General features: G+C 43.8%; 1 protein-coding gene across 4 annotated transcripts in view; it reads right to left on the bottom strand.

Moving 5' to 3' along the window:
- Positions 1–3,747: 3,747 nt before the first annotated feature.
- KCNS3 (potassium voltage-gated channel modifier subfamily S member 3) overlaps positions 3,748–26,115 on the bottom strand; it is a 47,921-nt gene continuing 25,553 nt past the window's right edge. For all 4 annotated transcript variants that reach the window (XM_043917741.1, XM_043917738.1, XM_043917739.1 and 1 more), the window contains 2 exons: positions 19,054–19,237; positions 3,748–5,746 (listed from right to left, as the gene is read on the bottom strand). In XM_043917741.1, coding sequence (XP_043773676.1) covers positions 4,212–5,687 — 1,476 coding nt within the window. In that variant the 5' untranslated portion in view covers positions 5,688–5,746; positions 19,054–19,237 and the 3' untranslated portion in view covers positions 3,748–4,211. The remainder of the gene's footprint in view (positions 5,747–19,053; positions 19,238–26,115) is intronic.

Genomic DNA, 26,115 nt, shown 5'->3' with positions numbered 1-26,115 from the left:
AAAGAAGGAGGATCATTACAACTAAAGGCAGAAGATCCTTTAACTAAAGAGGGGTGGTCAGCAGGGATGGGGAAAGAAGCCCTGAAGGCAGAGATTAGCCATGTCTGTGACTGGGACCTGTCTTCAATCAGTGAAGTTTTTATCCCTAAGACTGAACTGAACTCACCACGATCTGAGACCAATGATCCCCAACAGAGGATGTCACCTTCTCCAGGAAGCCTTCCTTCTCTCTCTCTCTCTCTCTCTCTCTCTCTCACACACACACACACAGAAGAAAGTCAATGGATTTATCCATTTCTCATCAGCCTTTTAAAGACTCTCTGAGGCCAATGACTGTGTCTTATTCTTGTATTCTCAGTGCCTGCCCTGAGCACACACCCCAGTAAGCACTCAGGTCATGCTGAGTGGAGACACAAGAAACTAATAAAACTATTTCCAAAGGAGAAGGACTGGCAGGGAGGAAACCATGCTTGGTGGGATATGTCCTTGGGTGCTCCAAGGACATTCCAAAGCAACATAGGAAATGCTGTTGAGAATGATACAACAAATCCAAGGAAATGGAGGAAGTGGCCACAGGGTAGGGACAGGAGTCTGAAAGAACGAGAAGACAAAATTTCACAAGGTGGTCTGATCCCACTAGAACGAATGAACCCCAGTCGCTGGGATTGATCAACTCAGGGACAGGCAGTCTGAAAGAACTAGAAGACCAAATTCTGCGAGGTTGTCTGGTCCCACTGGAACGAATGAACCCCAGTGGCTGGGACTGATCGAGCCATGCCGCTTAGGGCAGGTTGCCTGGCTTCGTCCTCTGCCCTCAGCACCCACTCCACCTCCAGAATCCCTATGCAGTGGGCATTCAGCCACTGACTCAGCTCCTCCCTCAAGAAGGAACCCCCTTCTCACCACGTGGGGATGACCAACAGGTGACCTGCGTGCATCGTGGGAAAGCGGGGAGAGGCATAAACACAAGAAGTCTGCAGCTCTGTGGCTACAGCCTTAACGACGCGGCACAAATGTCACCTGAAGCGCACGGCAGGGACTGAGGTGAGGCTCTGGGAGAGACAGTTCCAGCTGGCAGAGCCCACCGCTCACTCCACAAGCCATCACGTGCTCTGGCCAGCCACCCCAAGGAATCAACGCATGATACCAGTGGAGATGGCTGGATAGTGTCACCGATTCAATGGACATGAACTTGGGCAAACTCCGGGAGATGGTAGGGGGCAGGGAGGCTTGGCAAGCTGCAGTCCATGGAGTCGCAGAGTCAGACATGAACAAGCGACTGAACAACAGGCAGAAACACAAGTCCTTTACAGCTTGTAAGAACTCAAGAGTAAAAGGATCCAGAAAGCTCTTCCTAAGGACCCACTAATTGGGAGATGCTCTGGATTCTTGTAGAACCATAAGTTTCCCACTGCGTCCGCCACTCAGGATCAGGGAAGGACCCTCAGAGGCTGCTCCAGCTTCTAGAAAACCCTGCTCTGTCAACAACTGTGTCAGCTTTGTGAGTCGGCAGGAGGAAGGTACATGTGCCAGTATTTTCCCTTTCTACTCACGTACTGGAAAAATCAACATCTGACAGAGTTTGTTGCTTTCTGCCTCTTCAGATGCACATGGCCCTGACGCATCCTTAAATCCACTCCTGAACCCAGCGCAGCAGGAGGCAGTGCAGTGCAGGGTTCAAGGGACAGGCTCTGGAATCTGGCTCCCAGGGTTCTGAGCCCAAGCCTGTTACTTGCCATGAGAACTAGAGCCATTTTCCTACGACCTGTGTCCTCATTTTTTGTGGTAAAAGTCTCATAACAGAAAATATACTATTTTAACCACATTTAACTGTACAGTAGCACTAAACACATTCACATGGTTGTGTAATTGTCACCATCATCCATCTCCTGAACTTTTCCTACACTGAAATTCTGTCCCTATTAAAACACTCATTCCCTAACCCCTCCCTGCTCTCCCCCATCCCCCAGACCCAACATTAATCAAACCTTGCTGCTAGGGATGTTGTAAGGAAGAAATGAGATTATACAGGTAAAGCCTTTACATAGTAGCTTATTACTATTATTGCCATTGCTGTTTATTACCATTACTATTGCTATTACTATGACTACTGCCATTACTTGGAGAAGGAAATGGCAACCCACTCAAGTATTCTTGCCTGGAAAATCCCATGGACAGAGGAGCCTCTTAGGCTGCAATCCATGGGGTCGCAAAGAGTCAGACATGACTGAACAACTTCACTTTCACTTTCCCTGCTATTACTATTACTATTTAAGCAGTCTTCAATTACTTCATTACTATTTGGGAAGTCTTAAATAAAACTAGGTTTCAAATCCTATTGCCATGCCTCAAAGTCAACATAATTATGCCAACATAAACGGCATCTGGGGAAAAAGAAACATTTCTTCAAATGGCAGGCCCCATGGACCCACCAGGCTCCTCTGTGCATGGAATTCTCCAGGCAAGAACACTGGAGTGAGTAGCCTTTCTTTTCTCCAGGGGATCTTCCCAACCCAGGGATCAAACCCGGGTCTTCTGCATTGCAGGTGGATTCTTTATCAATTAAGCCACCAGGGAAGTCCCAGGAGATGATACACATACATGTAATAAACCTCCAGATTTAAAAGTGATTATAAACCCTGTTAGTTGTAACCATCTCAAAAGTCAAGGAAACAGCAGGAGTGTGAGTCAAAAAAATTACCTTCATCAGATAACCTAGAGAGAACAACCTTCTTTCAACAAAACGCATCTGCAAACCTGAAAAGCTGGATCATAAATCCATGCAGCTCCTCCATTTAGAAGATCTCATGGAAAGAACCCAGTCTGACAGCATGAGTTAGAGTCGCCACTGGTGGTGCTTACTCACTCAGTTGTGTCTGACTTTGCAACCGCATATGGACTGTAGCCCACCAGGCCCCTTTGTCCATGGGGATTCTCCAGGCAAGAATACTGGAGTGGGTTGCCATGCCCTCCTCCAGGGGATCTTCCCAACCCAGGGATCGAACCCAGGTCTCCCTCATTGCAGGCAGATTCTTTACCATCTGAGCCGCCAGGGAAGCCATACATCTCCAAAATTAAGATTTTAGCTACATTCACTCCACGTTGGATAGAACTGATGTCACTGCTATGGAAATGAGTATGTATTAATATGTCTTCTCCCATTAGGAAGAGTAGAAACATAAGAGGTGGACATGACTGCCTCTCAGGCTATTTTTAAATGTTGGCTCATTTCACAGCTGCTGGCATAGCCATGTTCAGTGAGTTAAGTCTCACGCCTCTGGCCACAGTGAGTCACATCTGTCAGTTTGTACAGCATTTCTCTTTCCTTCCAGTCACTGAATGTTATCTCTGTCTGTGAGTGTGTAAGTTTACTCTGCTCCATAATTTTCAGGTGATGAGGTTTTATTCTAGCAGTTAAAAATTAGAAAATAAATACGGGAAACAGATCTGTAGGGGCACATGTTTCATGCACATATACCAATTTGAGTATGTCCTAAACGTGTACATGCATAATCAGGTTACACTGCAAAGTGTGGTTTAATCATGAACATGACCCTTCCACCTGCCAACCTCCACCAACTCTACTGAATAGAAGAACTAGCCCACTGATGATGTATAGCCAAAATTCAAAAATATACAGAAAGGGCTCTTGATGTGCTAAAAAGAGCATTTTCCCTCCCACGTGGATTGTGAATGTATTGAAATATAGTTATTTTACATAAAAACATACCACCAAGACATTCTCTGTACTGAATTAGGCAATTTATTAGGCTCCTATTGTCCACGTCTAGAACGTGAACATGGATTGACATGCATTGTCTCATTTTGTGGATCTTACATGCATGTAGCCTCCAGCTGGGCCTTTGATTCTACTTGTTAGTTAGCTCAATGTGAGTAAATGATAAACACAGAATGATACAGAAGCCGCAGCAAGAAATCCCACCCAATACCATATACCATAATATTTTTTTGCAAAATCAAAATCATATCACAACTCTCTTGTAAAAAATAAATTTCAGAGCAAGGCATTTCATTCGCCTCACTGAGAAAAATAAAGACGTTTCTATCATTTCAGAGCAATGAAATGTCCAACTATGGCTGAAGAGTACACCCTGAGAAGTAAATGATTTTAACGAACCCATTAAGGTTGATAAAGCTGTGTTAACCTAACATCGGGAAGGGACACAAGGTCCAGGCACAAAGGTCCCTGCTCACGTTGGGGGGCAATTCTCCAAGGATGCTGTGTTATAAACATCCTCGTTGTCTTCAATGCTTGAAGCGTCTGTGGAGTCAGGGTCGCTCACCACAATTCCCACCGAAGAGAGACTGGTGATGAAGGCGTGCATCCGCTGGGCATAAATGTCTCTAATGTTAAAGTAAGGGAGCTCCTGACACTTCTCTGGTGGGTCCTCACTACACTGGTCCACATCGATGTCCTTTTGCTTCTGGTAGTACTTGGAGAACTTGTTGAAGATAATGGTGATGGGAAGGGCCACCACCAAGATGCCACAGATGATGCATGTGCTGGCGATCAGCTTTCCCACCAAGGTGACCGGGTGGGTGTCTCCATAGCCCACGGTCGTCATGCTTATGGTGGCCCACCACCAGCAGACGGGGATGCTGGTGAGGCTGGAGGTGTGGTCGTCTTTCTCCACGGAGTAGATAAGCACAGAAAAGATAGAGATGCCCACCGACAGGAAGAGAAGCAGCAGGCCAACTTCATGGTAGCTATGCCTCAGTGTGGCACCGAGAGACCGAAGTCCCACCGAGTGCCGGGCAAGCTTGAGAATTCGGAAAATCCTCATGAGCCTGAGGATCTGGACCACTTTGCCCATGTTCTCTATGTCCTCACTCTCTTCCTCCTTGGTGTCTACAGCCAATGTGGCATAAAAGGGAACAATGGACACGAAGTCAATTATGTTCAGAGGGTTCTTCCAGAATTTCTTTTGACAGGGAGCGGTAACCAGCCGGATGGCCAGCTCACCCGTGAACCAGGCGATGCACGCGATCTCCACACCTTCCAGCACGGGGTCGTCCACCTCCCCATCCTCGTTCTGGAACTCCGACATGCTGTGGATGCACATGGCCACGATGGAGGCCAGCACCACGCTCAGGGAGGAGATGGCGATGAGCTTGGCCGACAGGCAGTAGGCTGGGTTCTCCATCCGAATCCAAATCTTCTTCCGGAGCTGGCCGAATCGCAGCTTGTCAAACTTCTCCAGCTCCTTCTCAAACAGAGACGACTCTTCGAAGGAAGAGTCGGTACTCACGTCGTTGCTCTTCTGGTCCCAGTCCTTCTCGTGGTTCTCCTCCTTGCGCTCCTGGTAGCGATTACTGCAGCAGGAATCCAGGAAGAGCTCGTTGATGCCCCAGTACTCGATCTCCTGGCAGAATGAGAACACACACAGCTCCTCCATGACGTGCAGCTTCCCCGTGTAATAGAAGTTCAAGACGTATCTGAACAGCGAGGGGTTGCGATCAAAGTAGTACTCCTTATCGGCCACGCTGTAGTCATCGCACAGTTCCAGGATGGCCTCTTCCGAGTGGCAGCTGAGCAGCTTCCCGAGTCTGGTGTGAGGGAAGCGCAGGAGGGTGCTCTGGTCGACCGTCTGCTTAAAGCCACCCACGTTCAAGTTGACAAGTTCCTCGTCTGGTCCAGGGCGATGGAAAAACTCACCAAACACCATGGTGGATCCAGGCGGTGGAGAGCTGGCTGGGAAGGGAGACGAGGGAGTTCACGCTGGCCCTGGAAGGAACACAAGACGGCATGAGCCCTGTTCCGAGCAGCCGTGCCAAGCTTATTTTTAATCTGCCCTTTCCAGGATGATGGGCTACATTAAAAGCAAAAACAGAGGGACTTTCCTGGCGGTCCAGGGGTTGGGATGCCACGCCTCCAATGCAGGGGGTGTGGATTAGATCCCTGGTTGGGGAACTGAGATCCCACATGACTCAACCAGAAAAAATAAATAAATGAAACAGAAGTAATCTTATTAAAAAAGAAAGACTACATACCATTAAAAAAAAAAAAGAAAGCAAAACAGAAAACAGAATAAAAAAGAATACACTATCCCCTTTTGACTAGAAGAAATTCAACATAAAATAGGTTTTGGGTTTTTTAAAAATGGGTTTATATATCCATTTTTTGGAAAAGACTGCCATATAATTTTTATGAATTTCCAATTCCTATTTCTCTATTTTTGAAGCATTCATAATATCATGCCATACCCTAAAAGCAATGCATTTGAGATCACTTATGCAATACAAGCATCTCCAGCCTCAAGCACAAGGCTTCTTCATTTGGAAATGCTCAGTTCAGACATGGCAGGCTATTTGCTGCCTGGCTTGTAGCTCATCTCTCCTGGTCCCTAGGGCTCGGTCAAGCACCCTTAGGAACAGCTCTCTGCTCTGCACCTCGTACACAAGCCACACATCACTGGGGCTCAGATCAGCTCTTACAAAAGATGCAGGTTTCCTCTTACACTCCCATGTTTCACTCATTTTAGGGAAAGCTCTATTCCCCATATTTGGATGTGGGCAATCAAGAGGATATAATTACCTCCTTGTCCCATTAGTATCTTAAAGATACAGTTACACTTCCTGGGATGGGGTTTCAGGTATATCCACGAGGGAAGAAAGTGACTTAGGGAAACCTTTTTAGGTTAATTGCAGTATCAGTTTCCTGATACAACTATGCTCCTCTGCCATCTCCTTCCTCCCTTCACAAACAGTCTCCTACACACTCCCAATCTTTGATACTCAAGTCTATACTGGCCCAGCATATACAGGCTATTTTAGTCTTGACTCTAACCAAGATGTACCAAAACTGTTTCTCAGAGAGAAAATAATAGGTTTTGACCATCATCCAATACAATGCTGATTCCTCAGAGCTGATGACACAAATAAAAGAAAGGTAGGAGACTGTCGTGTACTGAGTTCCAACCAAGCACTAATAAATTTCTGCATATATCATGTGATTGCATCCTTTCAATACTACAGTAGGCATAGAGGAAAATAAATACTCAGAGAAGTTAAGTCCAAGATCACAAGATAAGCGAATGGTAAAGCCATGATTTAAACACAGGTTGATAAACTCCAAAGCCCATGCTATGTCCACTACACACATATCTCTCCCACCCCTTTCTGGTTTTTTTCCTTATTATAACCCAATAACCCAATGTAGGTAGTATTATGACCGAAGTGAGTCAAGTATCCTTGGGGTAACCGGGAAAACACCAATGACCTCTGTCTGGAGAAGCTTCATAGCAGAGGTTCTATTCAAGTAAATGTTAAAGGTTTAATCTGAGCTGAGCAATGAGAGCAAAGGACATTCCCAACGTTGGGCATCAAAAGGTGGGGATAAGTCAGACTGTGAGGAAAATTGTGAATCAATCTAAAGAGTCTAGACATGGGACTTCCCTGGTGGTCCAGTGACTAAGACTTTGCCTTCTGATGCAGGTTGTGCAGGCTGGATCCCTGGTTGAGGAGCTAAGATCCCACATGCTTTGTGGCAAGAAAAAACAAAACATAAAAGAGAAGCAATACTGTAACAAAATTCACGTACTTTAAAAATGGTCCACATCAAAAAAATATATTTAAAAAAATAAAATAAAATAAACAGTCTGGACTTGATCCTGTAGATAAGACTGCTAAATCACCTTAATCACTAAGTAGACATAGCTGTATTTGTGACTATAACTTAGAAAGACCCCACTGACAGCAAGATAGAAGACTGTTGGCAGAAATGACTGGGGCTAAGAAGGTAAGGTTACAACAGAACAGGTGAGAGGATGCAAACTTAGACAGCAGTGGTGTGTACAAAGAGGAAGTGACAAATTTAACAAGTTTATAACTGTGAAAGGGCTCCACTCAATATGCCAGCAAATTTGGAAAACTCAGCAGTGGCCACAGAACTGGAAAAAGGTCAGTTTTGATTCCAATCCCAAAGAAAGGCAATGCCAAAGAATGTTCAAATTACCATAGACTGCACTCATTTTACATGCTAGCAAGGTAATGCTCAAAATTCTCCAAGCTAGGCTTCAGCAGTATGTGAACATAGAACTTCCAGATGTTCAAGCAGGATTAGAAAAGGCAAGAGGAATCAGAGATCAAATTGCCAACATCCACTGGATCATAGAAAAAGCAAGGGAATCCCAAAAAAACATCTACTTCTGCTTCATTTACTATGCTAAAGCCTTTGACTGTGTGGATCACAACAAACTGTGGAAAATTCTTAAAGAGATGGGAATACCAGATCACCTTACCTGCCCTCCTGTGAAACCTGTATGCAGGACAAGAAGGAACAGTTAGAACTGGAGAAGGAACAATGGACTAGTTCAAAATTGGGAAAGGAGCATATCAATGCTGTATATTGTCACTCTGCTTATTTAACTTATACACAGAATGCATCATACAAGATGATAGGCTGGATGACTCACAAACTGGAATCAAGACTGCCAAGAGAAATATCAATAACCACAGACATGCAGACGATACCACTTTAATGGCAGAAAGTGAAGAGGAACTAAAGAGCCTCTTGATGAAGGTGAAAGAGTAGAGTAACAAAACTGACTTAAAGCTCAACATTCAAAAAACTAAGATCATAACATTCAGTCCCATCACTTCATGGCAAATAGAAAGGTAAAAAGTGGAAACAGTGACATTTTATTTTCCTAGGCTACAAAAATCACTGCAGATGGTGACCATAGCCACAAAATTAAAAGACACTTGCTTCTTTCAAGAAAAGCAATGATAAACCTAGACAGGGTATTAAGAAGCAGAGATATCACTTCGCCAACAAAGGGCCATATAGTCAAAGCTATGGTTTTTCCAGTAGTCATGTATGGATGCGAGAGCTGGACCATAAAGAAAGCTGATTGCCAAAGAATTGATGCTTTTGAACTGCAGTGCTGGAGAAGATTTGAGAGTCCCTTGGACAGCAAGGAGATCAAACCCGTCAATCTTAAAGGAAATCAAACCTGAATATTCATTGGAAGGACTGATGCTGAAGCTGAAGCTCCAATACTTTGGCAATCTGATGTGAAGGGCTGACTCATTGGAAAAGACCTTGATGATGAGAAAGACTGAAGGCAGGAGGAGAAGGGGGTGACAGAGGATGACATGGCTGGATGGCATCACTGACACAATGGATATGAGTTTGAGCAAGCTCCGGGAGATAGTGAAGGACAGGGAAGGCTGGTATGCTGAAGTTCATGGGGTTGCAAAGAGTCGAACACGACTTAGTGACTGGACAAAAAATAAAGTAGAATCAAGAGGACTTGGTCATTGATTGGAAGAAAAAGATAAGGAAGAAGAAAGTCAAAAGGAAGATGTGTTTTCAACTCTGCACAACCGGATGATACCATTAGAGGAAACATAAAGGTCAGGTAGGAATTTCTTGTCCTTATGTTTACAAAGAGACAAAGCTGTCAGCGAGACAAGAGATTCCACCTCTGAAAAGGACACTCCAGAGAACACAGTCTGAAAACTCAGCCCTCTGCCATCCACCCTAGGAGGAAGCTCACTGTGAGAGAGAATACAAGGCTATTTGCTCCATTTGCTCTGGACTCACCAGCACTGACAATGTTCCCGTGAAACCAGAGACCACAGCCTGGCATAGCAAAACACTTCACAGATGTGCTGACCTCTCTGAAAGACATGATTTTTTCCTGCCTCAGCTTTCTATTTTTAGTTAGAGATCTTCTTTGAAAGGCCTAAATCAGAGCTCATGGTGTGGTCCAAATATTTATGGAACCTCAGATCTCTGAAAGCAAGCTTATGTTCATGGCAAGTACAAGAGTAAAATGTTCCAAGGAACGAGTTTTAGCTAAGCTAGCATTAAAGGTTTCATGTACATTTTCTTCTGGTGGATTATTTTTTATCTCCTTGGCTTTCCCGGAACCCCACAATGGTTGAAAGCCACAGTCTCCCTTCATGATACAACCTGCTGAAGTCAGTCTCATAATCAGAGAGTGTGCCATCCATTTCCCAACTGTTCCAAAATCACTTTTCAAAAGAACATTGTTATCAACCATAATAGCTGTCTTCCTGTTCTGTCCTCCTTGCTTTGTATTCATCCTATGCCAATAAAAAGGAGCCTGTTCTGACGTCCACGCATTCCACAAAAAGTGTTAGTCGCTCAGTCATGTCCAACTCTTTTTGACCCCATGGACTACAGCCTGCCAGACTCCTCTGTCCATGGAATTCTCTAGGCAAGAATACTGGAGTGGGTTGCCATTCCCTCCTCCAGGGGAATCTTCCCAACCCAGGGATCAAACCTGGGTCTCCTGCTTGGCAGGCAGATTCTTTACCACCTGAGCCACCAGGGAAGCCCTCATTCCACAAAGCCTAATCACAATAGCAACACTTATCATAAAACCAGGGATCTCTCATTATGGGATTTTAGAGGAGAGAAAAAAGAAAGCATCTCTATATCAGATCAAATGCTTCAGCTCAGAGGACAAGATGAGATTCTCTACATCATGGCTGCCAGAGTACATTGTTGGTTTCCTTGGCTGCGTCTGGCCCACAGCAGCCTATGGAGAGCAGGGAAGAAGAAGACCTCACCTTTATAAACCATAGCAAGTTTCCCTTACATGAAGCTAGTCCCTGGCCAATTAAAATCAGTCCTTGTATCATCTGCTCCTCACAATTACCTTGAGATTTTGCAGGTGAGGAAGCAGGATTAGAAGAGATGGGCATCACACAGCTATTAAGGGTTAGAGCAAAACTCAAGCCAGGGCTCCCTGCTCGGCAGTGTGCTGGTTCACCCACTCGAAGAGGTAAGTAAGGAAAGCAGATGATGAACATTTGCAAGACTGCTATATTCACACCAGCATTTAATAGCATTGTTCACCCCCATTCAGAAAATACTATGTGTCAAAGGTATATTTATACATCCATATATATATTTAATATATACTTATAGTACACCTTATATATAGTTATATATATTTTATACATGAAGCCATACATAAATGTACCTATAAAGGAATGTATATAATATACATATAGTGTGAACCATAGTTAGAGAATTATACACGTACTAAATAAAGATTTGGGTCAATTCCTCTATAAGTGAGACAAATCTCTTTAATTTTGACTAAAAACACACAAAAAAAGTTTTGATTATATAAAAGTAAAATTTTGGTATAGAAAACCATGCCATATGCAATGTTAAAAAAATATTTGCCACTTATATCACAGACAAGTGGTTAATATACCTAGCATATAAAAGGCTTTAGACAGAGAAGAAAAAGAGAAAAACAATATAGAAAAATGGGCCAGATATGAAGACAGTTTACCAAAAAAATGTCAATGGGTCTTAAAACAGGAAAACAATGTTCTACCTTGCTCATAGCAAGATAAATGCACATTAAAATTACGGAGCAGTATCATATCTAACAGGCTTCCCAGGTAGTTCAGTGGTAAAGAATTTACCTGCCAAGCAGGAGACGTGAGTTCAATCCCTGGGTCAGGAAGATCCCCTGAAGAATGCAATGGCAACCCACTCCAGTATTCTTGCCTGGGAAATCCCATGGACAGAGGAGCCTGGAGGGCTTCAGACCATGGGGTCACAAAGAGTCGAACATGACTTAGCGACTAATCAACACCAAATCATATCTAATACCAAAATTGGAAAAAAATACAAAAATTGAGCTACATACTCTATTACTAAGTATGTGGGGAAGCAGTTACTTTTGCATACTGCAATCCGGAACACAAAATGGAGGGAAACTCTTATGAAGGGGAATTTGGAAATACTGAGCAAAACTGCCCACAAATTAGGAGAAAATATTTGCAAGTTATTGGGCTTCACCGGGGCTCACTCAGATGGTAAAGAATCTGCCTTCAATGCAGGAGACACGAGTTCAATCCCTGGGTCAGGAAGATCCCCTGGAGAAGGGAATGGCAACCCACTTCAGAATTCTTAGCCTGGAGAATTCCATGGACAGAAGAGCCTGGTGGTCCAAGAGGTCGCAAAGAGTCAGACACAACTGAGTGACTAACACTTGACTTGACTCGATAGATCTAATAGGAGTCTAGAATCCAGAATAGATTTTAAAAAATTTTAAAACTCTTAAAACAGTAAAAAGACAATGGGCAAAGGATCTTATAGATATTTCTTCAAAGATATATAAATGGCAAAAAAAATACATGAAAAGATGTTCAACATCATTGTTCACTAGGAAACACAAGTCAGAATCACAGTGAGATACCATTTCACACAACTAGGATGGATATAATCAAAAAGTAATAATAATACAAGTCTTATGTTATAACACAGTAAGTGTTTGTGACGATGCAGAGAAATCAGAATCTTCAAGTATAATGAGTTGTAGTGGAAAATGGTGTGACCAATTTGGAAAACAGTGAAGGAATGATAGAATTAAAATCTCACCATTGTGCAACTCATAATAAAATAACAGATCTGCGTGTGCTCATAAACGGCTGCTAAAACCCAGTTAAAAACCGAATAGGGAACTCCACAATGGTTAGTTCAGAGGAACAATACCTGAACTCACTGCTCAAGCCAGTGTAACAAAAAGAGACAGGACAGAATGTGCCTCCTGATGCAAATACATACACAATTCTAAACTATCCCAGCCAAAAAATAAAATAAGACATAAATTTGATCTAGCTCTAGGTCTAACAGTTAAAATCAAATAGGACATTTCAGAGGAACACGTTCAAAGACACTATAGGGATGCAATCAGCAAAAACCAGACTGTGGGAAATTATACAGGACAAATGATGGATCAAATAAATGACACATCAAATAGATTCAGTGTGTGGCTTTGTGTGGATACTGATTCAAGCTAGCCAAATGCTTTCAAACACATATATATGAAAATCAGGAGTATCTGAACGCTAAACTAGACACTTGATAATGTAAAACTATAATTGTTCAATTTTTCAATGTGTTAATGGTATTGTAATTGTGCCAAAAGATAAAAATACCTTTATCTTTTGGAAATATATGCTAAGATTTTATGGATAAATTTTTACTGCACTGAGAATTTACTTCAAAATAATTCATTGGTGTGGGGATGGGAGGAGAGGGAGGAGTCACTGATCATACAGGATGGCTATGAATTAATAATTATGACAATTATTTTAGCTGAGTGACAGGTATAGAGGAATTTAACAAATTAGTCTCTCTTTTTTTGTACATATTAAAATTCTCCATCAAAAAAATGTTTTAAGAAAAATCTACTAAGTACCTTGTGTGGCTATGCACTGTGATACATGTTTTCAGATACATTATTGTGCACCCTTTAATTTCCAGCAACTCACATAGTACCTCAGTATAAGCAATGAGTAATTATCATTGAATGAATGACTTCATTTACTTCTCCCGCAGTCCTAGCGGTAGATCTTATACCCCATGTCACAAATAGCGAAACCTGAGGCTCAGGATTTAGCCAACATTATACAGATTTATAGGGCAAACTTTTTCCACTATGCTTCAAACATTTAACTTTTTTAACTGGAAGGAGGAAGGTCTTTAACTGATTGGTCTTCAATTTTATATATTTTATCAGTCAGCCTCAATAAAGAATGCTATATACTCTGGTAAGGGATTTGGTACTAGCATGTCAAGGATACATGCGGTCTCTGATCAGGCACATCTATGTGTACCAAAGGCATCTGGCCACGAGGTAGAAAACTCAAGTGCTATTTTCACTTTCTTCCTCAAGAGCTTCATTTCATTACATCAATCCTCCTGTCTACTATCAATACAAATTACTCAGGGTGATTGTAAGATTGAAAAGAAAGAAAAAAGATGTCGAAAATCCAAGATATTTTCTGGCAGCTTAAACTAAACACCACGTTGATCTACTTCTCTCCAAGTGGCATCTATAAAGCCTTTCCAAAGCCATTAACCTCTTACCACTCTCTCTGCTTCATGCTCTCAAACTCACTTTATAAATGCTCTCAAAACTATGTCTTTTAAAGGTTGACACATGTCCATGCACAATGTGCATAGGTGGCTTTGATAACACACTTGATTTGCTCAAAAAAGTAAGAAAGGCATAATAAATACAAGCCATTTCTACTTGCTTTATTGGGCAGAACCATTCTTTAAAATCAATTCCATAAAAGTAAACAAACAAACAAACAAACAAAAAAAAACCCTAGATTCTTCTGTCCTTCCCACTTGTCCAAAATCTACATTAGTTCTATCATCGAGGGAGAACTGGGGGGGGGCATTTTTCTGCATTAATAATGTCATCTTTATGGAATAATCATCTGGAAAAGCTGTATTTCATTCTATTAACTTTCAAAGAAAAATCATATATGTTTTTTAAAAGGGTGCTGTGCTGTGCTTAGTCGATCAGTCATGTCCGACTCTGTGTGACCTCATGGACTCTAGCCCACCAGGTTCTTCTGTCCATGGGAATCCTCTAGGCAAGAATACTGGAGTGGGTTGCCATGCCCTCCTCCAGGGGATCTTCCCAACCCAGGGATCAAACCCTGGTCTCCTGCACTGTGGGCAGATTCTTTACCATCATGCTAAATTCTATTTCCAGCCATGCTGTGTGGGAATATTCCAAATAAAATGAAACAAATGTAAACAGAAGTGAAAACCTAAATTCCATCCACACCCAAGTATTGAGCATCCTCTCAGCAGGAGCCTTCCCTGGTGAGGACCTTCTCCCAGAGCAAGCTCCCCATGCACTGGGGTGGGTAGCATGTAAGGAAAAGAAAATCAGAAGTCAGTGTTGGGTCACAGAGGAGCAGAAAGTATAATGAAATGTCAGAGGCATTGCATGGTCCACCTTGACTGTGGATTTGGAAATGGAGATGCTAGTGGTCCTTGATTCAGATCTTTGTGGATCAGAGTGTCTTTTTACAGCACAATCCTGAGAAAGAAATAACTCTTTAAGAGACACCTAGAAGGACATGCCCAGAGCCAATGTGCAGGCCATATAAAGCCTCAAAGAGCCTTCTAGATTTAAGTCTTTGTTTGCAGGGATCAGCATTTCCTGGGTTTCCTGAGGCTTCTAAGTGGAGCCAATCCCCCCAGTAGTCTTCCAAATGGTTCTTCCCAGCCTATGAGGAAGCCTGGATGTAAAGTCAGTCCCACTGGCCAAGCAGAGCAAGGAAACTCCCTCCTGGTCTCTTCCACATCCGTGTTCCAACAGCATTACGTGCAGCTGACAACACACCAGTGGCATAGGTCCCCGGTCACCCTAATTCAGAAGATTCATAACCCAAACCCAACTTTTAATTGTTGCACTGAAAGAAATCAACCCACCAGGTCCCCTTATCCAGGCTGAACTATCAGAAGCACCTAAAGAAAAGAAGACAAGGTTAAGACTCTAAAAACTTGTGCCTGAAGTGCCACTTCCCAGGTCTGTGACCTTGGATGGGAGGTTCTTGATCGATAAAAGATGATGGACACACTTTGATGATATGATAACAAACACAAAAGTCTTCTGAAAACACAAAGCATAAGATACATGTAAAACCTTATTTCAAAAATAAGAGAGTAAAATAAGAGTCCCCTGGAGATAGTAAAGTAATGCTCAAAATTCTCCAAGCCAGGCTTTAGCAATACATGAACCGAGAACTTATAGATGTTCAAGCTGGTTTTAGAAAAGGCAGAGGAACCAGAGATCAAGTTGTCAATATCCGCTGGATCATTCAAAAAGCAAGAGAGTTCCAGAAAAACATCTATTTCCGCTTTATTGACTACGCCAGAGTCTTCGACTGTGTGGATCACAATAAACTGTGGAAAATTCTGAAAGAGATGGGAATATCAGACCACCTGACCTGCCTCTTGAGAAACCTGTATGCAGGTCAGGAAGCAACAGTTAGAACTGGACATGGAACAACAGACTGGTTCCAAATAGGAAAAGGAGTACGTCAAGGCTGTATATTGTCACCCTGCTTATTTAACTTATATGCAGAGTACATCATGAGTAATGCTGGGCTGGAAGAAGCACAAGCTGGAATCAAGATTGCCAGGAGAAATATCAATAACCTCAGATATGAAGATGACATCACCCTTATGGCAGAGAGTGAAGAGAAACTAAAAAGCCTCTTGATGAAAGTGAAAGAGGAGAGTGAAAAAGTTGGCTTAAAGCTTAACATTCAGAAAACTAAGATCATGGCATCTGGTCCCATCACCTCATGGGAAATAGATGGGGAGACAGTAGAAACAGTGTCAGACTTTATTTTTTTGAGCTCCAAAATCACTGCGGATGCTGACTGCAGCCATGAAATTAAAAGATGCTTACTCCTTGGAAGGAAAGTGATGACCAACCTAGATAGCATATTAAAAAGCAGAGACATTACTTTGCCAACAAAGGTCCGTCTGGTCAAGGCTATGGTTTTTCCAGTGGTCATGTATGGATGTGAGAGTTGGACTGTGAAGAAAGCTGAGCGCCGAAAAATTGATGCTTTTGAACTGTGGTGTTGGAGAAGACTCTTGAGAGTCCCTTGGACTGCAAGGAGATTCAACCAGTCCATTCTGAAGGAGATCAGTCCTGGGTGTTCATTGGAAGGACTGATGCTGTAGCTGAAACTCCAATACTTTGGCCACCTCACACCAAGAGTTGACTCATTGGAAAAGACCCTGATGCTGGGAGGGATTGGGGGCAGGAGGAGACGGGGACGACAGAGGATGAGATGGCTGGATGGCATCACCAACTCGATGGGCATGAGTTTGAGTAAACTCCGGGAGTTTGTGATGGACAGGGAGGCCTGGCGTGCTGCGATTCATGGGATCTCAAAGAGTCGGACACGACTGAGTGACTGAACTGAACCGAACTGAACTAGAGAAGGAAACGGCAACCCAGTCCAGTATCCTTGCCTGCAAAATTCCATGGACAGAAGAGCCTGGTAGGGCTGTAGTCCATGCAGTCGCAAGACTGAGCACACATGCATTTTGAGGGGGATGGAGGGAGATGGGTTGGTAGCAATAAATAGGTAGAACTAACAAAAAAAAAAGGTGAGTCCCCCTCCTCCTTGTTCCTGCCCCTACTTACTCCTTTCTCTCTCTTGCCACCTTCATCTGGACAGTCATACTAGAGAGGTGCTCATTTCCTCCAGATTCCATTTAGAATGGCTGACTCCCTCTGCAAACTCCAGGGATCCCTGTAACTCACCCAGCTCATATCCAAGCAGGAGAGCTGCTTTAGAAGGCTAATTCAGTGAACCCAAAAGCCATAAATCTGTCCTATTTGTAAAAAGGAAAGAACTAGAGGTGAAAGATATTCAACCAGAAAGTGGAAAAATGTGGACTTTGCCACAAAACGGGAGACTTAACTCTCCAGTAGCTACCTCATTACATCTCCAACTGAGTCACATTACATAGAGGAACCCTCACGCAGACAGTTGGCCACCTGATGTGAAGAGCCAACTCACTGGAGAAGACCCTAAAGACCACTGTCAGGGTGACGTGGTGAGGTCCAGAGGTGGTGTGCTGGAGCACTGAACGCATCTGCACCACAGGAATCATTCCCCCTGCCCTTAATTCCCAGCTCTGTTCCCCTTCTTCCATAGCCTTTCAGGTGCACTTTTATCTGCACTGCCCCACCCCCAAGGGATTACAGTGCCTTTATAGATCTCTTTATCCTTAGTTATCTTTATATCCTTATAGTTATCTTTACCCTCTTTATCCTTCTCTTTATTGCCTTTATAGTTCTCTTTATCCTCCACAACTCTGACCATTACTGTCACCAGACTCCAAGCTTTTCCATGCAGGGGACCATGTCTTGTCATCACCACAGCCCCAGCCCCTTATGCTAAGTACTGCCCGTGGTCTAGTGAAAGATACTCATTTTGATCTGGAAGAATCAATAAAAACTATCACTGTGAACAGATTGAGCACAGAGCATTTGGGGACAGTGAAACTATCCTATATGATGCTGTGATGGTCCATACATGCCACTATATGTTTGTCAAAACCCATAGACAGTTCCACACCAAGAGTGAACCCTAATATGCACTATGGACTTAAGTCAATAATAATATGTCAGTATTGGTTATCAATTGTAATAAACACTGCACCAAGGCAAGATGTTAAAAGTAGGATGAACTGTGTGGATAAGAGGAGGGCATACATGGGAACTCAGCAATTTCTGCACAATTTTTCTGTAAACTGTTTTTAAAAAAACAAAACAACAACAACAAAAAAAAAAAAAACACTGTTTTTGTGAAAGAGCTAGCAGAAGGCTGTAGATCAGGCATGGTGAAATGACATGCCTCCAGTGACCAAACAACCGAACAAGTTACACAAATGAAGTGGGCTGGTTGGGACTGTGGTGAACCACCCAGGCTTATCTCAGAGACAAAGGCTACTCGGCATGAGTCCTTCTTGAGGACAGAAAGCCAAACTGGGTGTATCTTACAGTGTTCCTGGAAAACCCAGAAATCTTAATTTTTATGTGGGATATCTCAACATTAATCAGAATTGATCCAAAAAGCTTTTAACACTATAGGAAGTGTCAGTTGTGCAGTTGTGTCCAATTCTTTGGGACCCCATAAACTGCAGCCCACCAAGATCCTCTGTCCATGGGATTTCCCAGTCAAGAATACTGGAGAGGGTTGCCATTTCTTTCTCCAGTGGATCCTCTCAACCCAGGGATCAAACTCTGGTCTCCTGAACTGGAGGCAGATTCTTTTACCGTCTGAGCCACCAATATAGCTCAAGCAAAAATGTGTCTCCGGGCCCAGTACTGCCAATAAGTCCTCAATCTGGGACCAGAGTGAGATTCTTCTCAGCTCCAGCACCATAGCCCTCATTTCAGGCCAGGCTAACTCAAATGGACACAAATGGAGCCTTGTCACAGTAAGGAGTGTCACTTCTTCAAATCTGAACTACAAACCACAAAAGAAGGTGGGCCACGTGGACAACAGGATCTTCCACTCCTTCCAGGCCTGCCCTCTCCCCTCCTTCCTCATCATCTACCCCAACTGCCCCATGGATTTTTACAAACAGAAGAGTCTCCTGGATGTTTAACCCTCATTTCTGTCACTAGGTTTTTCTCCTCTTCCTTTGGTAAATGCTGACATCAGAGAAATCACCAGACAGCCAGCTCTTACCCTTGTGGTGTTGATGTCACACACTCTGCCCTCATCCTGCCCAGCGGAATGTCCATCATCATCCAAGAAGCTCCGGCCTTCTCCCCTCACCGGAAAGTGTGGGGTACAGAGGCATTTAGCGGCCAAAAAGAATCCTGTTCTCTGGTTGTACCAGCCGAAGCAATCGCTGGGAAATCACTCTCACCTGCAGAAGAAAGTATCGGTCATGTTGTAACTCCAAGGAGAAAACACATCCAAGAAGTTTTATCTCAGACTCAATCCCCTGGGCATTGATCTCCTATCGTAGAGCCCAGTGAAATTCCCAGGGACCCATCACTCCCCTTGGTCACATAGCTACAGAAACATCACAAAGTGATTCACAACCACTTTCAGGCTCCAGGACTCAGATCTTGACTGGAGTGGACACCTGGGGCATCTCCACTGACCCCAAGGCCAACAAAACATCCATAACATGAGGTCCTAGAATTAGGACATTAGTCACTCACCTCCCACACTGTTTCTTCCAGGAGCATCATTTTCCTAGCTAATTCATCAAGGATATACTTATAAAAAAACCCTGATGTTGGGAAAGATTGAGGGCAGGAGAAGGGGGTGACAGGGGATGAGATGGTGGGAAGGCATCACCAGCTCAGTGGACATGAGTCTGAGCAAACTCCCGGAGATAGTGAAGGACAAGGAAGCCTGGCTTGTTGCAGTTCATGGTGTCACAAAGAGTCAGACATGACTTGGCAACTGAACAACAACAACATTTATAAACTTATAATTGAATACCTTTAATCCATATTAGAGACCAAGTTTTGAGTGTGACTGCAGTAACAGAATGAATACTGCTTCTCTAATTTGAAATCAATAGGTTTCAAAGGCTGGCCAAATTCAATGTTGCTTCATTGGTCACTGTCATCTTTTGCAGATCAGAAATGACTATACATGCTAGATCAAAGTTCTCTAGTTAATGCGTGTGTGAGTGTGTGTGTTATGTATGAGGGAGAGTTAATATGAAAATAAGAGGATAAACTTCATTTTTTCTCTCTGAATAAATTAAAGAAAGCCAAAAAAAAAAAAAAACTTTACTTACCAACAAGGTAAGCCTTGCCTCATGGTGGTGCCTTCCCATGGTAGTATCTAAGCATCTACCTATCGATTTTCATGTTTTCCAATCAATGCTAAGTTCAAAGGGGAAATGGGGAAGATAAAGAAGAAAGGATTGATCCTGAGCTTCAGAAAGAACTGAAAGACACGCTTCCAGCTGTGTCAGTCACTGCAAACTTTCATTATAGCCGAAGCGCTGCCTGATGTTATCCAGGCATTGGGATTACAGACAAGATGCAGCGCCTGCCCTCTCCCCCATCTCGGAGCCCACAGGACCCAAACCAAAGAACAAACACATGGAGGTGTCCTACCAACATCCAGGGGGCAACGGGGTGGGAAGCAAAGCAGGAACCACAAGCCGGTCCCAACAAGGGCCAAAGCAACCCTGCAGCAAATTTCCACCTCTAATAGAGATGACAACGAGGAAGGATACAGAAAAAGTGCAGCTCTACCCACACTGAACTTCTGTGATTGGGACCTTTGGCAAAGAGGTAGAGAAATTTCAACACGGATAAATAAAATTCAGGAGCTAGCCTCCTCCTCCTTTCCTTCCGCCCTTCACCTCCTCCCCCCCTCATCTCCCCCTCCACCTCCTCCTAACTCTCCCCCTCCTCCCCCTCACGGTCCTCCCCCTCCCCCTTCTCCTCCTTTCCCCCCCCCCACCTTCTCCTCTTCCTTATTCTCCCCCTCCTCCCCCTTACCATCCTCCCCTTCCTCCTTCTCATCTTTCTCTTCCTCCTCCTCCTTCCTCTCCCCCTTCTCCTCCTCTCCCCCTCTCCATCTCCCCCTCTATCTACTCCTTATTCACCCCCTCCTCCTCCTTACAGTCCTCCCCCTCCTCCTTACAGTCCTCCCCCTCCTCCTCATCTTCCTCTTCTTCCTCCTCCTTCCCCTCCCCCTTCCCCTCCCCCTCTCCATCTCCACCTCCTCCTCCTCATCTTCGTCTTCCTCTTCCTCCTCCTCCTCCTCCTCCACGGCCTCCCAGCAGCACCTCAAAGGGTTAGTCTCAGATATTTGTGTTCCACATGAAATGTAGAAATGTCATGCCTTTTTTAAAGGGTACAGCACACAAATATAGGCTTGCTTTCCCTAACAGACATCTTTCCAAAAGTAGCACATTTTAAAGGAAGGTAAGATTAATCTGGCTAGGAGATAATTAACTAACTACAAACAGCTTTGATACGACTACATTAATTACTGAAGAAAAAAAATCAACAAAGCCCTTAGGCTATTCAGCACTTCTGAGAAACCTCAGCACTGCTGGGCACTGGCTCATCACCTTCTCAGGATGGAGCTGGTCCAGAGACAGATTGTGACCTTACCCAAATGTATCATTTTTACAGAAACTGGTGCCCAGTGGGCATCAATGTCTGCTGCATGAACAACATCCTAGCCTGTCTTTTTCTCTCTTCTTTCCCTGAAAATCAGAATTCTTGTACCTTGCCTCATTTCCCCTCACCATGATTACTGTCCAAAAGACTAGGTTTTTGGAAAACATGTAAAATCAGTCAATTCTTCTCTATATGAATTTATGTAAGTTCTGGCAGCTCTATACTGGGGTTAATGGCGACCTCGTCCAAGAGGACTTATGCCATACCCACACCCAGAGCCCCTGTCCCTGCGGCAGACCACTGCCGACCCGTACCTCCACAGGAGATGCTCAAACATAGTTCTGTCTCAGTCTTATTTGAATGCAGAGTTTCAAAGAATAGCAAGGAGGGATAAGAAAGCCTTCCTCAGTGATCAGTGCAAAGAAATAGAAGAAAACAATAGAATGGGAAAGACTAGAAATTTCTTCAAGAAAATTAGAGATACCAAAGGAACATTTCATGCAGAGATGGGCTCAATAAAGAACAGAAATGGTATGGACCTAACAGAAGCAGAAGATATTAAGAAGAGGTGGCAAGAATACACAAAAGAACTATACAAAAAAAATCTTCACGATGATCTTCCCAGATAATCGCAGTGGTGTGATCACTCACCTAGAGCCAGACATCCTGGAATGTGAAGTCAGGTGGGCCTTAGGAAGCATCACTATGAACAAAGCTAGTGGAGATGATGGAATTCCAGTTGAGCTATTTCAAAGCCTAAAAGATGATGCTGTGAAAGTGCTGCACTCAACATGCCAGCAAATTTGGAAAGCTCAGCAGTGGCCACAGGACTGGAAAAGGTCAGTTTTCATTCTAATCCCAAAGAAAGGCAATGCCAAAGAATGCTCAAACTACCACACAGTTGCACTCATCTAGCAAAGTAATGCTCAAAATTCTCTAAGCCAGGCTTCAGCAATACATGAACCGTGAACTTACAGATGTTCAAGCTGGTTTTAGAAAAGGCAGAGGAATTGCCAACATCTGATGGATCATCAAAAAAGCAAGAGAGTTCCAGAAAAACATTTATTTCTGCTTTATTGACTATGCCAAAGCCTTTGACTGTGTGGATAACAACAAGCTGTGGAAAACTCTGAAAGAGATAGGAATACCAGACCACCTGACCTGCCTCTTGAGAAATCTGTATGCGGTTCAGGAAGCAACAGTTAGAACTGGACATGGAACAACAGACTGGTTCCAAATAGGAAAGGAGTACATCAAGGCTGCATATTGTCACCATGCTTATTTAATTTATAGGCAGAGGACATCATGAGAAACACTGGGCTGGATGAAGCACAAGCTGGAATCAAGACTGCTGGGAGAAATTCAATAACCTCAGATATACAGATGATACCACCCTTATGGCAGAAAGTGAAGAAGAACTAAAGAGCCTCTTGATGAAAGTGAAAGAGGAGAGTGAAAAAGTTGGCTTAAAGTTCAACATTCAGAAAACTAAGATCATGGCATCCAGGCCCATCACTTCATGGTAAATAGATGGGGAAACAGTGGAAACAGTGGCAGATTTTATTTTCTTGGGCTCCAAAATCACTGCAGATGGTGACTGCAGCCATGAAATTAAAAGACACTTGTTCCTTGGAAGAAAAGTTATGACCAACCTAGAGAGCATGTTAAAAAGCAGAAACATTACTTTGCCAACAAAGGTTCATCTAGTCAAGGCTATGTTTTTTCCAGTGGCCATGTATGGATGTGAGAACTGGACACTGAAAGAAAGCTGAGTGCCAAAGAATTGATGCTTTTGAACTTTGGTGTTGGAGAAGACTTCAGAGTCCCTTGGACTGCAAGGAGATACAACCAGTCAATCCTCAAGGAAATCAGTCCTGAATAGTCATTGGAAGGACTGATGTTGAAGCTGAAACTCCAATACTTTGGCCACCTGATGTGAGGAACTGACTCACTGGAAAAGACCCTGATGCTGGGAAAGATTGAAGGCAGGAGGAGAAGGGGACGACAGGGGATGAGATGGTTGGATGGCATCACCAACTCAATGGACATGAGTTTGAGTAAACTCCGGGAATTGGTGATGGACAGGGAGTCCTGGTGTGCTGCAGTCCATAGAGTCGCAAAGAGTCAGACACTACTTAGTGACTGACCTGAACTGAACTGATGTGAATTTATGTCAGTTCACCCCCTGCTTACGGCATTCATACACTAGGTGTGACCTCTCCATGTAAAATGATAACTAGCATTTTCCGAGTCCCTAAAACACACCAGGAACCTTCCCATTTTACTGGTGGAACACTGAGGCTCAAAGACACTGTTTGCCCAAAGCTCCACACCTGTGAGTACCAGAGATGGGATTCAAGTCAGGTAGGTCTGCCTGATTTCAGTGAGTATAGAAAATCAAGATCCTCTTCTAGCCTTTGGGGAAAATTAAGGAAGGATTGGGAGAGAGGGCAGACATGGCCCAAACCAGCAGGTTTGAGGGGAAGAAAAATGTGTACATCTGACACATTCCCCTCTTCCTGCTGAACAATCCCACTAAAGGTTCTGTTTCTATGTTCCCATCATCCCTATCTGTGTGCAACTGTTCAAAAAAAAGAAGACTGGAGCATTCGTGATTTTGCACTTATGCTGGTTTCTGACTTTGTTGAGTGATTCAGTAGGATCCTGGCAAAACACATCAAGCTCATTCAAGTATCTCCAGCCTCCGCAGAATTCCTCTCTTCACAGGACGAAGGGAGACCCTTAGTGGCATCCTTGGGCTCCCGTCCAGCCTGGCTGTATTTCCTGCTGGTTTGACTACAGCTTTCAAAAATGAACACGATGACCGCCTCCAATACTGAGAGGGGAAAGGTGAAGATTAAGTGGCAGATCAGACTCTTTCATCACCCGGAGGCCTGACATCCAATCTTGGAACAGAACGAGGAGCATCAAACGGACGAGCAGACGGTACACAAGACTGATAACAATGCCCTGCGTCATTCTCCCAGAGAATCACAGGAATAATGTTGCTCTCCCAAAATTAAACTTTAAAACCAGTGCCTAAGAACTTAAAGCAGACACTCCAAGTGATATTGCAGCCTAGGTCTGTGTCCTCTGCGTTTGTAGAGAATGCTGAGAGCACCTGTCACTGCCCTGCTCACATTCTTCTGAAATGTTGTCACTTCAGCACCACCCACAAGATTGAGAAGCCTGCAGTTAGGGACAGTATCCTAATATCAATCTTCAAATTAATTGTCTCTGTTATACAATGACACCTGACAGGTTTTTGTTTTTGTTTTTAGCCAATTCCTCTCCCCCAAACCAACAAGACTAAAGAGTAAATTAATTAAAAGAATCAATATGGATAATGAAAGGCAGAGGATCAGCAATGGAAGCAGAGAAAGAAATTTTCAAAAATCAAAATTGGTTGCCAAGACCCATTCCAGGACTTTCTACAGGAGAAGAGTTTTATCCTGAAGACACAGCATCTCCAACACTGATATGATGTATCTTGAGTGGGGTTTTAAGTCTCCAGAGCTCAGAGTCTCAGATATCATTGAAAGTGAAAAAGTGAAAGTGAAATCGCTCAGTCGTGTCGGACTCTTTGCGACCCGTGGACTGTGGCCTACCAGGCTCCTCCATCCACGGGATTCTCCAGACAATGATACTGGAGTGGGTTGCCATTTTACATACCCCCAAATCTCCCCTTGTTCTGACTCTCAGCTCCTTGAGGCACCTGCTGGTGATTTCAGTTCCCAGGTTCCTTGTCAACACAGAGCAAATAAGCTATGCAGCTGACACAAGTGTCCACTCTGTCCACCACTTCTATTTAAAGAGTGGAACTTAGTAAAGCAAACAGAAGTTTATTTACTCAGCTCTGGGACACCTGAGTTTCTGAAGTCGCAAGTCTGAGACAGAGCTGACTCCAATCCGTGATAAGGTTACCAGGTAAATGACACCCTGAAGCACCCTCCTAGCAACCTGCCAATTTCCCTGGACACATGCTGACCTTGCAAACTTCTATAGCAGGGACTCTTAGCCTCAGCACTACTTACATTTTGAGGCCAGATAATTCTTTTTTCCTGGGGGATGTCCTATGCTCTACAGGACATTTAGCAGCATCTCTGATCTCTACCCGAAGGCTTCCCAGGTGGCTCGGTCATAAAGAATCCACCTGCCAATGCAGGCAACACAGGTGTGATCCCTGGGTAGGGAAGATGCCCTGGAGGAGCAAGATCCTTCCTGGAGAAGGGAATGGAAACCCACTCCAGTATTCTTGCCTGGGAAATTCCATGGACAGAGGAGCCTGGTGGGCTACAGACCATGGGGTCACAGGAGTCAGGCATGACTGAGCGACTGAGTATGCACACAGGCACTGGACTCTACCTGCTAGATGCCAGCAGTATACCTCCTTCCTGCCCCCCAGGGTGTGACAATCACAGTGTCTCCAGATGCTGCCAAATGTCCCCTTGAGAGCAAAATCAACAAGCAGAGTGAAAAATACCTCAGACTCCTACCTATATGGGAGCTGGAAGTTCAGAAAGGTCAGAACCACAGATTGTACTAATACTTCATCTGCTGACAGGGGCTGGGGAAATTTCCCCCAAACACTTATTCCTTTAGAATTCAGTCCTGGCATTTCTGGTGTCAGACAAGCAAAATT

The sequence above is a fragment of the Cervus elaphus genome, chromosome 11 (assembly GCF_910594005.1).
Source record: "Cervus elaphus chromosome 11, mCerEla1.1, whole genome shotgun sequence".
NCBI classification, from domain to species: Eukaryota; Metazoa; Chordata; class Mammalia; order Artiodactyla; family Cervidae; genus Cervus; species Cervus elaphus.
The sequence above is the reverse complement of the archived record's forward strand: the minus strand, read 5'-3'. Positions and strand labels throughout refer to the sequence as shown.